Below are 15,847 nucleotides of genomic sequence, written 5' to 3' on the forward strand. Positions count from 1 at the left end.
TGCCTGTTTTTGGTTGAGGAACAACACTCACCATGAAGTACAGGACGGTGATGATGTACATGGAGATCGGCTGCTTTGTATCCTGTCTGTGTGGCTGGATCCTGGTGTGTTCCACTCTTCCCACAGAGTACTGGACTTTCTCCGAGGTTGGCAGCGTTGTGCTGACCACCTCCAACTACTACTCTAACCTTTGGAAGGACTGCATCTCAGACACCACGGGGGTGTCCGACTGCAAGGATTACCCTTCCTTGCTGGCCCTGCCTGGTAGGAAATACCACTTATTTATTCAGAAAATGTTTGAAACAGTTAAAGATACTGCATATATTTTGTGAAAAAGATATTTAGATGATACAACTCTGATTAATGAACATTCATTTAAGTAAAATGTTCTAATGATACATTCAACCAACCCATTTCTTAAGAGTATACAGGCATGCTAGCAGCTCTGTGAGGCAATAAACACAAATTGAAGTTAAGGCTCATGAGAATGGTCATAAACCAGTATTGTATATGTTGATAGACCTCATCCTTTGGGGACCATAAATGTACCAAATTTAACAGCAATCTATGTCTTATATCTTAAGTCTTATGAATAAATCATCTGGGAACCATGAATGTCATCACTAAATTTGGTACCAATCCATCTGATAGATGTTGAGATACAGTACCAGTCAAAAGTTTGGACACACTCTCTCATTGATGTGAATGGGAAAGTGTGTCCAAACTTTTGACCGGTACTGTATATCACAGCACAAGTGAAAACTTTAACCTAGTAGTGTCACTAGAGGAAAAGTCGGGGGATAAGATAGATGATAGAAGATAGTTGTAGAGATATTTCACTCTGAACCACAAATGTCAACCTCATGGTGTAGCTAAAGGAAAAGACAGAGGTTTACCTAAGTCAGCAGATTCATCCTCTGGGAAGTGTCTGTATAAAATGACACAGCAATCCACCTGACCACTGTTGAGATATTTCAGTGTGAACCAAACCGGTGGACCGACTGATCGACCAACTGTCATTGTCATCACTACAACTACTAACATTACTAAAAGGATTTTAAACTTTGCAATAGTGTGTCACCTGTTTTTCTTGCAGTGTTCCTACACGCCTGCAGAGCGCTGGCTGTCTGCTCCGTCATCACCGGCTTCTTCGGAGGCGTCCTCACACTCGTAGGGATGAAATGCACTAAGATAGGCGGATCAGAGCTCGCCAATGCAAGGGTGACATTTGCAGGCGGTATAACATACCTGGTTTCAGGTAACAATGTTTTGAGATATATGTCAAGAAAATTAAACTTGAGTAAAATATGCACTCATGATGTTTTCTGTTAGGATTCTGTGGTATGATCACCTACTCATGGTGGGCCAATAAAGTCATAACAGAGTTCGTGGATCCAAATTTCAGGGCACAGAAGTGAGTACTTTTCAAGCAGCATGAATTTTTTTTTTTAAGTTTAAAAAAGTGCTTTAAAAACAGCTCTTGATATACCTCAATATCAGATTTGAACTGGGAGCTGCAGTTTTCATTGGTTGGGGAGGCTCCATCCTTATCATCTGTGCAGGGTCTGTGATGACTTTCTTCTCTGGAAAAGAAGGCCTACCATCAAGGTGAAGACTCCTTAACATCACTCACACTTACTAGCTTTTATTTTGCATTAATTATGAACCAGACAATGACTTCCTGTTATCTCCTCTCTCACCAACCAGTTCCCAGCAAAGGCCACGGAGACCAGCCACTTATGCCACCGCCCGCACCCGACGGACCTACATGCTGCCGCCCACGGCATCCAGAATGACTCTGGGACCGCCGCTGTTTTATGAAGGCAGGAAGAGCCGAGCAACCAGATCACCAACGAAAACAACTAGGACCTTCAGCAGGGACGACTTTGTCTGATTAAAAGGAGACTGAACAAAGACTTAAAGGCATGCTGCAGGATTTATGAGGATTTACTTATGACCCACTAGAAGTGTGTGGTGATGTATATCTACAGAGACCCTGCACTCTGCCTGAGTTTTATTTTTATTTTGGCGTGTTTGCTGTGTGTTGTGTTATTGGGCAGTGGATGTGTAGACACCAGTCAATAACAGCGTGCAGGGTGTGAGGTCAGGTCTCAGAATGTTATATCCCATTTCCGCCAATAGATCCCCCGAAATCTTACACACTGGTCCTTTAAGATGAGTTTGACAATTCAGGAAATATGCTTATTGAGTGTTAAATGAAAAGATTGATAGTCATGGTATAATCTCATCTAATTCTAGACAAGAATTAGAAGAGATCAAGTCTACAAAACGTTGAAATATTCCTTTAATAATGCTGAAAATATAAATTCTGTTATTAGCAAAGCTATGCCATGTGTTTAGTAGAGAAATATGTTGATGTTTAAGTTAATACTGAATCTATGAACATATTCAAGCTGTGGTTTTCCATGCAAAACAATCATTCTGTTCTTTATTTAATTTGATTGCAGTTTTTATCCCTTTCTCTACCAGGTAGCATCCAATGCTTATTGAACCTTCTGAAATGATTCTTTCCTGTACATCTGCATGCTTTGTTCTTTTGAAACGAGAAAAGAGAAGTCTATTCTATGTTTACAATCTGTTCAAAATGAAAAAATATCCTCATGTACTTCTTGCCTTCATCAGGGTGAGTGTTTTCAGTTTCCTTATATAAAGTCCATTGATTATTCATGTGACTTACATATCAACATAGATACTATCATACACTATAATCACTTTTTTTCATAATTACAAAACACATATTACGACCAAAATTTCAGAATATTCTATGAATAAAATCTTTCATCTTAACCCATCAGTGTGTAAAAAGTTAAAATTCACAGTTTAAATACAGAAAGTTCTTGACTTTTCAACCTCGTCTTTCCAAACACAGTATAATCAAATTTCATCCTTCTCAGCATGTATGGAGGGCCAAAACTCATTTCAAAGCCAATTTACTGTTGACCTTAACACCGTCATCCTTTAACTACATTTCAAACAGTTTCTCTCTTCAAACATAATCCAATAAACTGGCTTCAAGTCTAGTTCCTCTTTTAAGCCCCCGTTTAGAAATGAAACTCCACTCCCTTAAACAAACAGACCTTAATTCCTTTATATTTAAAGTGAGAGTGACTGGGTGATTCATTCATGAAATAGATCTTTTATTTTAACATCTTATAGCACTTATAGTACTATTCTTTGTCTGAATTCTCTCATACATATACTCTTATATGTAGACCCTTTGTGTTGCACTCTTATAGTGTTTATCTGTGAGGAGTTTGTTACATTGTGCCCTGCATTTATATTTTCTTCTTTGTCTGTCAAGTATTTATAGAGTGTATATTAAGCTTAGTGACTGACAAAATTAATCTAGCTTTAGCTTTACTTTCAAGCAGACCCTCCCTTTGTTTCCTTTCAATTTTCTTTTGTGGCTTCATCAACACATTTGTCTGTTCAGTCTCTGCTCGCCACATGATGGCGCTCTACGTCAGAGAATAAAACAACAATGCTGTTTTGTATGATTAGTATCTATAGTGATCTATGCGTGACTGATGAGTGGGCTGTATATTATAAAAGGAAACTGGACATAACCTCAGACACCCAACATGAAGGCAAGATAAACAAATAAAAGTCTGGTGAATAAAGCATAGAGTTCTGAAGAAGACCTGAATTAATTAGAATTTCATTTGTGAAGCCAGACCTGCTCAGATGTACCTGAATATCTAAATTCATTCAAACAGAATATTTATCATTAACATAGCTTTACCCCATGAGCACTGACAGCCCTCCTATCACAGCCTGCCAATCCTCTGCTTAGAGCCAATGATATTTAAGAGGGACAAAACTGTCAGAACAGCTGTCGCTCGCCATAAAAACCCAGTCGCTCATATTACAAATCAGGTTCATGGCCGACTGAGCTGGTGAGAATGAAGCACCGCTGTAGATGATTTAATGCCTGCTGTGCCACACAATAACAGATGACACTTACTATTCATTTAATGACTCACACCTGTGTAGGTGGCCGAGTTAACATTGACTAAACAACATTTTAGAGGCAGTGGTACGCTACGGGAGAAAGCAAACAGCTGTTATTGAATAAAAGAGAATGTCAGTTTAAATATTTAACCGAAGAGGCAACAGGGTCAAAGTCACGTCTTTGTAGTGCCTCAAAACAAAGAAGAACTTGGGCAAAACTTTATTTTTTAATCAAAAATTGGTAAAAAAAAAGTGTTTTGAAGTTTTATTTTAGTTTAATGCGTTTTTACTACTTTGTTGGCTGAATTAAATGTGTATATTTGTGACATTTAAACAACATAAAAACCCTTTTCAAGCATTTCTTTAATAGATACTGTATATAATATTGTTTTCTATTTGTCTAAGACTTGATGAACATGAATCCTCTTTATGAAATGAAACTTTAATCTTTAATAAATCAGCTCATTGATTATTGTGCATGTTTAGTAAAAAATAAAAACAGGACTGTAAATGTTTCATGTAAAACGTTGTGTGTATCCCACAAAGAAATATTTTATTGCTTGTATAAATATTTTCTATACAAAAGTAACATCTCATTGCTTCATTTGACACATGAGGACATTATAAAATTTGATTTACAAACTTTTTTTTTTAACATAAACTACATACTCTCAGTTGGAGTATTTCACTGTATAAAAAAAAGACAATCTATTAAAAGATGAACACTGAAAAGGTCTAAAGGCAAACAAAGAGTTGGCACAAGGCAAAAGGTGAGACTGAGAAAAGAAAAGCTGGAATCTCATTTATTTCTACAAATATGAAAGATGTGGTCTTCTGAATCCCCCACACTCAGTATTGCTCATGTGTGTGTTATAGCCTGTGTGAATAAAATATGGCTGTTTGGCGTTGACTGCAGATGTCAGAGGAGTTTATTGAGGTCTTTGTGTCTGTGCTTGACGTAGCGCTACATCACCTGATCAGCGGTAGTGTTTATTGCTAATGTCCTCGGAGTCGCTGATGTCACTGAGGGAGCACAGGCTGCTCTTCAGGGTGCTTCCTGTTCCAGTTTCAGTCAGACCTGACAGACACAAGGCAGGACATTATCTCACCTTTATACTCCAACTGTCAACATGTCCTGCTATGAAGATTACAATGCTCAGTGAGTGATTTGTGCTAGCGCTCACCTGATTTGGGAGCCTTTCCTGTAGAGGTTCCCCACACGCTGGTGCTGGGTGAGTCAAGGCTCTTCCTCATTGGTCCAGAGCCCTGAGCCGGTTTTGACTTCTCCTGTCTGTCTTCTAAAGATGAGCCCACCCAATCACTGCTCTCCTCTAGATCTGTGTACTGTCAACACATGCACAAACATTCATTTATCATTTACTCTTTCAAATTTCAAACACAGAGCAATTTCCTCAACTACTCAACTACTTTTCCTTTAACTACATGATATAAAATGAAGTGGCAGCATTGTACACTGAAGCTATACTCACCGTCAGCTCCTCAACCTCGTCCTTCCTCTCTGGTAAGATGCTTACGCCCCCTGCTGGTTTCTTTACCGATCTGTCTGTAAACTGCTTCTCCACTTTTCTGACCAGGTCGTTGATTTTGTTCTCTGAGAAAAATGACATGAAAGCAACATAAATGACTTCAATAAAGCAAAAAAGAAGGCTCCTAATTTACACACAACTTTTTGCTTATTGGACAGCAATAACAAAATCTATTGAATGGATGGTTTAATAGGTTTAGCATGGATTTCAATTTTTCATCATTATTCTTTCATTCGAACAAAATGTGATGCTCATCTCCAGGAGGGTTATGACTTCATATGTTGCAGACCCTCTGATTCATATCCAGGCCTTTATATCTTACAGTTTTCTTGTGGACTCTGGTGTTTGTAACCCTGAATCTGCATAGTCTGTTATTTCATTTTTTATACATAATATAACAACTTTTCCAATTTAAACTTTGCTACTTGACCAGTATGAACCGGCATTTCAACATCTGTTCCACAACCAGACATATAATCAAGTAAAGTAAACAGTCCTATGTTATAATGTATATTGTTTGTTGGCAGTTTTGAAAACTGATAACTTACCTTTTCCAAAGTTTCTCTTTTCCACGTTACCGTTCTGGTCTTTGAAACTCTGCAGCTGTCTGGGATCAATCTCCTGCATCTCGCTGACCTCTGACCAGTCATCATAATCATCTCCATCGTCATCACTTTCCATCTTAGTGACTGTAGTCTTGGTCACGCCGCCTCCTGACAGCTGGGACTGCAGGGGGTTGGAGGACAACAAGTGCCTGGTTGGAGGCTGTCTCGCCTGGACCGGACCGGCTATGCTTGGTCTGATTTGGAGCGTGGAGGCCTGGTTTAGTCTGGACTGCAGGGGTTTGCCTCTCTGGTGTTTCTGTGGCTGTTTCTCCTCCATGTCTGTGTCCTCTTCTTCAGATTCCTCGTCTGAACTGAAAGGAGGAGTCCTCAACAATCACAGACACATGATGGTTTTAAAAACATACAGTAACTGAATTTGTGTGATATGATCGAGCCTTTTCCTGAATGATGAACCTAAATTCTTCTTCTTTCTTCCTTAAATCTACACAAAAATATGATGATCACATCCTGATGTTAGAAGCAAAATAAAACAGGTGTACTGTATGTAATGCCTCAACTCCAGCTGTTTTTATACATGTACGTTAATAATATTGAGAATTTTGTTCAACCTAGTTAATTGCCAGCACCTATCAACACATGCTCTCTATACACATGTATCATAAGTTACAGTGTTAGTGATTTTATACACTGTTACACCTGCTGGATGTAAGTTTGATCTTAACTAGTTAGTTTCAAACTAAACTCTACTAAACTCAACACTTAGTTTTGTTGCACCATCTCTACGTCGACTATAATCACAGAGACTGATGTTTCATCCTCTGCAGTACTGCAGTTTAAAAACTAATGACTAAAAGCTCCAGTGGTGAATTGTAGACTGTATATAATCAGGTGTGAACTGGAAAACTTGATACAAAGAGTACAATGTGTGTATTAATTAATTTCTTGCTCACTTCTGTTGTACTTTAATATTTTTAATAAGGCCAAGATTACAGAAGCACATTGTGTTCACTAAAAGAAAAATCACTTGAAGGCTTTATCTGGTCATTTTCACTTCTGTATCTCATTATTCTCAATTACTATTTCTTAATTACAAAAAAGTAAATATGAGTTCATTTTCTCATTATTAAGAGATAATTAGGGACTTGTAATTATGAGAATCATGAGAGGGCTAAGGCATTATGGCATTACCAGATTTAAAATGCTTATATGTACTCCTCAGTATGAGACACAGGGTGATATTAATGTCACTGAGTGATGGTGGAAAGTCCCTACTGACCTGCTGAGTAACTGTGTGGAAAGCTAAACCACTACTGGATGCTTCATGGATACAAAGCCAGCTGAAATACATCCCAGCATGCACTTAGACTAAACACCCATGATTGTCACCTAACTGTAAAAGTGCTTTCTTTGAAACAGTACAACAGACTAGTGTACAAACTATTTTACGTTAATGTTATATTTACCTGGTTATGAAGGTCCTCAGAGAACTCTTGGTGTTGGGTGTAGATGTCTTGGGTTGGGTGGTGTTCTTGGTCCTCGGGGCCGGCTGAGGGGTCTTGGGCTGTTTGACTGCGGGTCCGGACATCACCTGGGTGGCTCTTGAGGGCAGGCTGCTGGATCGAGGCCGGATCTGCAACACTACGCGGATGAACGCGCGCGTAACACAATTAGCGGCTCAGTCAGCGACAGAGTGTCACAGCTTAAGTGGGCTTATGTGGCGGCAAACAGGCTTTCACAGATTAGATTGTTGGGAGTGTTTGGATACACAGTCAAAGCCAGTTAATACATATAAGACTTCATTCATGTGCGACTAAAATTCTCAAGTGTAAAATGTCAATTAACACCACAAATTTAAATAAAGCACAGTAGTAACAAGAGTGTGTTCAGTAGTGGTTTATAAAGACAGTAATAAGAACTTGATGATGAATGAATGTCATGCTCAAGAGGCTGATTCATTTAAATGAGTCAGTCCTGGAAAGCACCTTGAACTGTGTGTCTGGATCTGGCGTCAGGCTCTGGAGCGGGGTCGCTGCCTCTCCTCGGCCCATCCAGCTTCTGCTCCACACAGCTGGACAGATCGTCCAGATGGCGCCAGTACTCAGGCATCTCCTTTGCAATGTTCTCCCGCTTCAAATTCACCTTAGCCAAGAGGGAAGTGAGCTCTTTGTTCTTTAGACCACTCTGATCCTGAGAGGAGGCACAGGGAATAAAAAGAAGCTTAGCATCTAAGTGTGTTTTTCCATTTCAACTTGTTACACACTGTTTTAAAGTGTGTAAGAACTTACAGGTTTGACCCCCAGGTTCTCCAGCTTGTCCATGACAGCCTGCTCAAGCTGTAGTCTCGTCTCTTTCTTGATGTTGGGGTTCCTCTTCAGCGCCTTCTGCTTCTTCTCCGGCGTGGGCTCAGGCTTCTTCTCCACCGGTCTCCACTCAGAGGTGCTGCTGTCTGGAAGAGAAACCTCACTTCAATCAGTCATTTATCCACAGTTCAGATCCAGTGATAGAAAAAAAAAAAAAAAGGAGCATGCATTTGCCAAATTCCACATCAAGCTGTGTTACAGGTTGAGGTAGAGGGATGTGGCTGCGGCGGGGCAGGCAGAAGAGGAAAACGTCTACGTGTTTATTTGCCACAAAGACAGCAACAAGATGACGGATGGATGTGATGATCAGAACTGATGGCAGGCATCACAGAGTATCATGGAGGTTGAGGTCATCTTAACACCTCTCCTGTAGCAGTCTCGACACACTTAAAGGAAAAAGTCAGCTGAGAACAGACTGATGCATCCATGCAGACGGCATGCAGTCGAGCGGCTCTGCTTGGCGTCCGTTTTACCTTTCTCCTCCTCTGACAGCTCCTGTATAGGATCCAGCTTAGGAGCAGAGGTGGGCTCCTCTAATCAGACAGCGTGAGGTCAGAGGTCATTGGAAGTCAAATAAGTAAAAATAGACGTTATAAACGAGTACGGGGGGGTGGTGTGGTGACAGTACTTGCTTTACTAACAGCATTATGTAAACCATCATGCAGGAAAGCTCATGCTCAGCCTTTATTGACAGCTGCTGGCGTTTAATGACTCACCAAGTACAACTCTCTTTGGTTTAGGCTCCGGAGCCGGTGTGCTGACTATCACTGTAATACAGAAAATCAGATGAGTGTGTTAAGATCACACAGACAGAAAAGGAAAAGAAAAAAGGAAAAAGTACTTTCATAATAAATCATAAAACAAATCCATACCTGGTACTTCAACTACTTTGGTGGGAGGATTTGAGGATATATTTCTTATCTAGGAGTTGAAAAAAAAAATATTATTAAACATGATCATGCATGAAAACAACTATAAACTCTTAATAATAATAATAATGATAATAATAATAATAATAATAATGATGATAATACAAGAAATTCAGCTTAAAGTTCTTTACAACAAAATAAATGACATAGTGTAGTGTGTAATTGTGAGTGTTTTTTCTCCATAAACAAAAAGCATAAAAACTAAAGAAGAAACTCTGCTATCTGAAACCCTCAGTAAGGATTTATCACCCATGTATCTGTGACTGAATGATTTGTGATTCAGAAGTTTAGAGACTAATTATGAGGAGCTACTGAGGCGGGTCAGAATATGAGCAGTTTGTAAGCTACACCATTCTGCAGCCGCTTCTATTGTATTTTCAAATATAAGCTTGACTATTCCAATAAAAACAGAAGCTTCCTGTGCACTATGCACTATGCCCCCTGTTAAATGTACAGTATCATCATATCACAATACAGCACAATCTCAGCCCCGTGTCGCAAATACAGGAAATCCTGAACAAGGCCTGACCCTCCTTGTCACTTCCTCTCTTGGCTCAATCACACAGGGTGGTGTTCAGAGTGTGTGTGTGTGTGTGTGTGTGTGTGTGTGTGTGTATATATACTAGTGTGTTAACCTGCTCTCTCTGGGCCTTGATGGTTTGCTCCTTCTCCTGCAGTCTCCTCCCCATCTCCTGCTGCAGAGTCCGGCTGTGTTCCTCCTGTTGGGTCACATGTGACTGCATCCTGCTCATCTCATCCATCAGCTGGACAATAAAGAAGACGATGCATTTTTTAAAAACGGGACATTTCAAACGTAAGCTGAGAGGATGACATGATATTTATGACAAACACAACACACCTGATTCTTTTCTGAGTCGTGTTGAACTTTTATTTCTTGCAGCCTGTACTCCCACTTTTTGTCCTGGTAGAGAAGATTTTGAGCATGTTAGTATTTTATATTAATAATCAGGTTGCTAAATGTTTTCTCTCTTCTTCTCTGACCTGTTTCTTCAGCTGGTGTTCCAGCTTTTGGATGGCTTGCGTCTGCATTTCTTTGTAGCTGTGCAGATCTCTCTCAGGCTGTGAGTGAACAGGGCTGGCTGGTTTTTCATGCTTGGCTGTCTGGTTCTGGTTTGCTTCCTATGAATGAATGAAAATACAGGTGAAACAATGAAAAGGTATGATTTTTAAAAGTGGCTTTAAGAAGCTACTGAATGGATTTGTAGTAGTGTCTTTTCCGTACGTTTAGAGCCTGAATATTTCGAGTGTAAAAAAACTCCATCTCCCTGCGGATGCCGTCCCTGCTGTCTTCTATCTTTCTGTCCATGCGCGCCATCTCCTCAGCTTTGAAACGGTCCAGTTCTCTCTGCAGGTCTTTTTGCATGGATTGCTGCTCTTTTTCCTGGAATCAAGTATACTTTTTATATTCTCACACCTTCATATCAAGATAAACTATCAGTGTGGTGACAAGAGGCGCATGCAGCGTTTAACAATGGACTGATTTTCTTACTTGAACTGTTTTGTCTTTCAAGGTCTGCTGCTGCTGAGCAATCAGCTCCTTCAGACTGCTGATCTCCAGTTTCAGACCATCAATCTGAGATTTATTTTCGCTGTCTGATCGCAGCTCTGGAGAGAAAAAAAGAAACAGCTGTATGTAAGAGAACGTCTCAAATTATGATATGCAAATACGTCCTCATAAGACTCACACCCTTGGCTCCTTCAGCTGCAGGTAACTGATCTGACTCCTACCTTCACTCATGTGTTATCTCTCTCTGTCTCTCCCTCCTCTACACTGCTTAGCAAACCTTAACGCCTGTCTGACTTACGGGTGTCGTACTCGTCTGGGTGGCGACGCTGCAGGTGATTCTGGAGAAAGGAGGAATTGAGGAAGTTTTTATCACAGTGCGGACACTAAAAGAAACAAAAAACAGACAGGTGTTAATATATCAGCTGTTGTTCAGAGACAGTATCAGTGAGACGCTGGTCTGAATTTGATGATTCATACTCATGTTGGCATCTGTGAAGGAGCGTAGTCAGTATTAGTGTGAAGGAAGGTGGTAGGAGGTGATTTATACAGACAGATGTGTTTAAAAAAAAAAAAAACTAAATACAACAATAAATCCCCCCAATACTTGGTCCAACCCATGACATCACTGGTGATGTCAGTGAGAGCTTAGAAGCAGGAAGTGGGTGTGTGCCTCCCTTTTTAGTCTCCCAAAGTGAATATATAACTTAAGAAATTCAACAATAAGTAAACTTAAACATTACTCGTCTGTTTGGACTAAACCCCAAATGCAGATGTAAATGTAACAAAGCTAAACACAGACAGACTCAGGATAGTGTGTAAAAGCAATGCTACGAATAGAGATGTATTAATGGAGCAGAAGTTTAACATGTAGTCTCATCATCATACATTAGTTTCATCACTTTATTATACTTTGCTATTTATTGTACTTTAATAACTGCTTCACAACTCACACAAATCTGAACTCACTCCATATTACTACTCACTTAGACTCAGAGATCACACACACACACACACACACAGGCAAACATTCATCAGTTTGACACACTGCAAAAAACACACAAACAAGCGACAATTACAGACAGTCCAGCTGTTTTCTGTGTTTGTGTTCAATTGCCAAATTGGTGAAGATGTTTTTCTTCATTTCATTGTGTTTTGTCTATTTGCATTGTTTTCTTTTCTTCTCTTCTTCTCTTTGACTTGAGTTCTCAGGCCCACCATACTGTTTACTATACAGTAGAAATCAACGGACAGAAAGTTAATCAGCAACTATTTTGATAATCGATGAATCATTTTGAGGTGGTTTTAAGAAGAATTCTTTGGATCCAGCTTCTTACATGTGAATGTGTTTTGCTTTCTTTAAACCTCTGAATATAAACTGAATATTTATAGGTGGTAGACTTCCTGTTGGGACTCTTCAGCAACATTTTAGGTCACATCTTGAACTTTGAGAAACAGTCATTGACATAATTCACATATTTAATAGTCCAAACAACTAACTGATTAATTGAAAAAATGCTTAACATTGTGGATTAACCTACAGCTTTTCTTGATGAATAATTTGTTCTATAAAACATTAAAAATGTGTCTAAAATGTCCATAATTACCAAGCTGACATCTTCAAGCCAAGTGTCTTCAAATCATGTGTTGATTAACCAATAGTAGCAAATGTTCCCAGCTGAGGAGCTGGAATAATCAAATATTTGGTGCTGTTGCTAGAAAATTGGCTGATGATACATTTCTGACTGGCTTTACTATATAGTTCCCTATATTAACTTACTGTGTGCTGGTTTATTTAAGTGTTCTCTGTGTGAAAAATGTGTGAACTATATAAAGACCCATCTCAAAATGTAACAAAAATCAATAAGGAGGTGATGACACACAGTGAGTGAAAGTGGGAGTGGTCTCATACAGCAGCATCCACTGAGCTGAGGCATGTGTTTCAGTGCAGACGGATAGCGTGAGTGATGCTGATCTGTTCCCTGCGGCGGGTGTCACCACACTCCAGATCACTGACACTACAGACTGGAATAGACGCTGCCTCTGCCGCCCCATTCCCACCCACACACACACACATCATACGCTACATTTAACTCTGCCACTCATTGTGCCTGTGACTTCATTCAATGTTAAACCTGCTGCTACTGATAGCTTGTGGCACCATATGGTGGCAAAGACTGAAAGGAAGTGAAGTGCTGCTACAATGAGGAGGTCATTAAGTGATGTTTACAACTGTGTGAACAGGAAGTGAAGTTAATGAGTCCCCTGAAGTGTCCTTTGTGGTTATTTTGTGGAAATATTTAAAATCTGACAACAACAACAACAACAACAACTGTCAAAGGCTGTTGAAGGACACACGCTCACACTCCCTCTCTATCAATTATTGAGCCGTCTGTTAGCTGAGCTGCTAGCGCACACCTAGCAACCACATGCTGTCATGACACACTATATCTGTTGCCTTGGCAACTGCTTGGTCAGGTCAGCAGCAGCCGTACACTTGAAGAATGGGGGGGGGGGGTGTTTGATATGTGCTATAAATAACCTGATGGAAAATGCTACATGACAGAGGCTACATCTGCAGGAAAATGCTTCAATACATCCGGCAGTGTCTCTCTCTCACACACACACACACACACAGGACAAAGTACTCCACATGGTGATGTGTATATGAGGGTGGGGGGAGGTGGTGGTCATCCAGTCATGTTGATTAATGCTCTTGTAACTCTTTTGTAAGTGGCTTAAAAAAAATATTGCCACCAAATGACACCATCTGCTGTGCAGCTCTAAATCCTTTTCTTCCAGTCTGAAAACAAAGCTTATTATAACCAAACCTGAACAACACTGCCATGACTGCTCTTACTATACATTACAACCATTCTCAGAGGTAAAATGCTCTCAGGCTCTGATGAAAGCGTTCAGATGTTTTCCTCATTCCCACCAAATTCTGATGTGAGTTGCACAAAGCCGGAGCTGTGAATAGATGTAGGGAACAATGACAGAGCGGGGGCCCTGGAGAGGGGGGAGTGAACGGGGTGGAGGCGATGGGAGCTAGCTGTCTGCCTGCCAAACGTATGTGAAATGCAAATGGTAACCGATCCCCCCCCCACAGAGCGAGCGTTTAACATGTCAGCAGTACCTTCTGGCTGCTGATGATTCGTGGAGCGAGCAGGGACTGTTGGGTGCGGATAACCTTCTTCCTCTGCTTGAGCTCTGCGCTCAGCGTCTTCACCTTCTCCTCCTGCTTCTTCTGCTGAGCCAGCAGCTGCTCGCGATCCCTTCCAGCCGCCGCCAGCCTCTCCTCCGTAGTGTGCAGGTTGAGCGTGAGGAATTCCTGACAGTAGAGGAGCCACTCCACCGTGAGCTGGGCCAGCTGTAAGAGCTTGACAAGAGCCGGGTCCACGGGGCTCTGGCACCTCTGACAGCGCTCCCCGTCCAAGCTGCAGAAAGTCACCATGCTGATGTGCTCCTGCAGGGCGTCCACATCCAGCTGGCTCACCACCAAATCTACGTCCACTGCGTTGATCCGCCGCCAGTCCACGCTCTCCCTGCGCGGGCGGAACTTGAAGGGGAGAATGGTGGCGGCGCCGCTGGATGGAGTCATGCCTTGTGCAGGTACAGAGTGGCCGCTTACAGAGTGATGGCTGAGCGGGGAGTTCAGGAGGGAGGGGATCCCTGCTGAGGAGTGTGTCCCCTGGGTGTCACCGGTGAATGGGTAGTAGGCTCCGTTGTGAAATGGCTGGAAATACAACACACTGATGTTAAATGCTCAATTAAAACAGACAAAAGATGCAATCCTGAGCACACACACATTAGCATCAAAAGCCCTGCATACACCCCACCAATCCCAGAGAGAGAGAGAGAGAGAGAGAGAGAAAGAAAGCATCTGCATTGTGAGACAAACCAGCATAAACAGTCAGTCTCCATCTACCTATATTTCAGTCCTGATGCAGCCTCTCTCTTCTTACCATCTTCCACCGATTTCGCCTCTGCTTGGAGAAAAGAAACCGACGACCTGTCTCTCCTCTCCGGTGCCGCCCCCTCGCAGGCTGCGGCTCAACGCGACAACGTTACCATGGAGACAGAGACCGGCGTCCCTGGGGAGAGACGTGTTATCAAAACACTGCAAGGCAATCAGCAAATGTTTCCCTACTGAGCGTGTGCGTGTGTTGTCCTGTGGGAAAGACTGCAACGTATTTCACTGCTCAGTCAACTGTAACACTGCGTAAAGCTCAGTAGAAATCAACCTGAATATGAGCACGAAATGAGTGAGAATGGTTACCTTGCTAACAGTAAATACAGCTAATCTCTCCTTTAACAAGTCAGGACAAGCTTTTTATCCTCCTGCTTGACCTCAGCCTAAACAATGGCACACATGCTTCAACTTGTCCAACGTTTAACATGTCTTTCTGAAGACAATAAAGCAACTTTGAATCATTAAGCTTATAGTTAGTGCTTCCAGAAAGTTCTCGAGAAAGAAATTTAACGTAACTTAGCTCGAAATGTCTCTAATCGTCTTTCAGACTAGCGAGCTAACGGACATTTTTAGTATAAGGCAAAACTTACTTAAACAATGTTTAAAAAAAGATTTAAAACACCAGCAACACATGTGACAGTTAAATGTTGGGTTATATATAGAATGAATATATTAAATGTACTAACCGTGGTGTTTGTGTTGTTAGTTAGCAGCCTTTATAAAGTTTACTGACGACGGGACCCCAGCAGGAGGTTTGAGGGTGACGTAGCTGGGCTCCACATTCCTTAATCTCTGCGAGACCGCCGTCAAGCTAACGATAATAGAGGCGTTACTTCCGGTACCTTCAAAGTAAAACAGATGATTTACTGAGGAATAACCTGTGAGAATATTTGCACATTTTCCAGAAGGATTTTTTAAATCCGGATATATTTTGCAGTACTGTTTTTTCATTTAATACACACATACACACACACA

The 15,847-nt window shown here is 41.1% G+C and overlaps 2 protein-coding genes across 3 annotated transcripts; one reads left to right on the top strand and one right to left on the bottom strand.

The window, feature by feature from the left end:
- The first annotated feature begins 32 nt into the window (after window positions 1–32).
- Window positions 33–1,894, top strand: LOC133976472 (claudin-10-like). Its single transcript, XM_062414687.1, has 5 exons — window positions 33–264; window positions 1,097–1,258; window positions 1,333–1,414; window positions 1,501–1,608; window positions 1,708–1,894. Exons 1-5 carry the CDS (start codon window positions 33–35, stop codon window positions 1,892–1,894), a joined length of 771 nt encoding a protein of 256 aa, XP_062270671.1.
- Window positions 1,895–4,603: 2,709 nt separating this feature from the next.
- dzip1 (DAZ interacting zinc finger protein 1) lies at window positions 4,604–15,631 on the bottom strand. 2 transcript variants are annotated; one of them, XM_062414589.1, is made up of 19 exons: window positions 15,559–15,631; window positions 14,865–14,993; window positions 14,036–14,635; window positions 11,201–11,285; window positions 10,885–11,000; window positions 10,618–10,776; window positions 10,377–10,514; window positions 10,234–10,296; window positions 10,010–10,138; window positions 9,318–9,366; window positions 9,162–9,212; window positions 8,919–8,978; window positions 8,371–8,531; window positions 8,068–8,272; window positions 7,549–7,723; window positions 6,068–6,450; window positions 5,463–5,584; window positions 5,157–5,316; window positions 4,604–5,050 (listed from the first exon to the last, which is right to left on the bottom strand). In XM_062414589.1, exons 2-19 carry the CDS (start codon window positions 14,865–14,867, stop codon window positions 4,950–4,952), a joined length of 2,760 nt encoding a protein of 919 aa, XP_062270573.1. In that variant the 5' UTR covers window positions 14,868–14,993; window positions 15,559–15,631; the 3' UTR covers window positions 4,604–4,949. The 2 variants fall into 2 exon arrangements, with proteins under 2 accessions (XP_062270573.1, XP_062270574.1); XM_062414590.1 differs by lacking the exon at window positions 8,919–8,978.
- Window positions 15,632–15,847: the final 216 nt, after the last annotated feature.

The sequence above is a fragment of the Scomber scombrus genome, chromosome 24 (genome assembly GCF_963691925.1).
Source record: "Scomber scombrus chromosome 24, fScoSco1.1, whole genome shotgun sequence".
Classification (NCBI taxonomy): domain Eukaryota; kingdom Metazoa; phylum Chordata; class Actinopteri; order Scombriformes; family Scombridae; genus Scomber; species Scomber scombrus.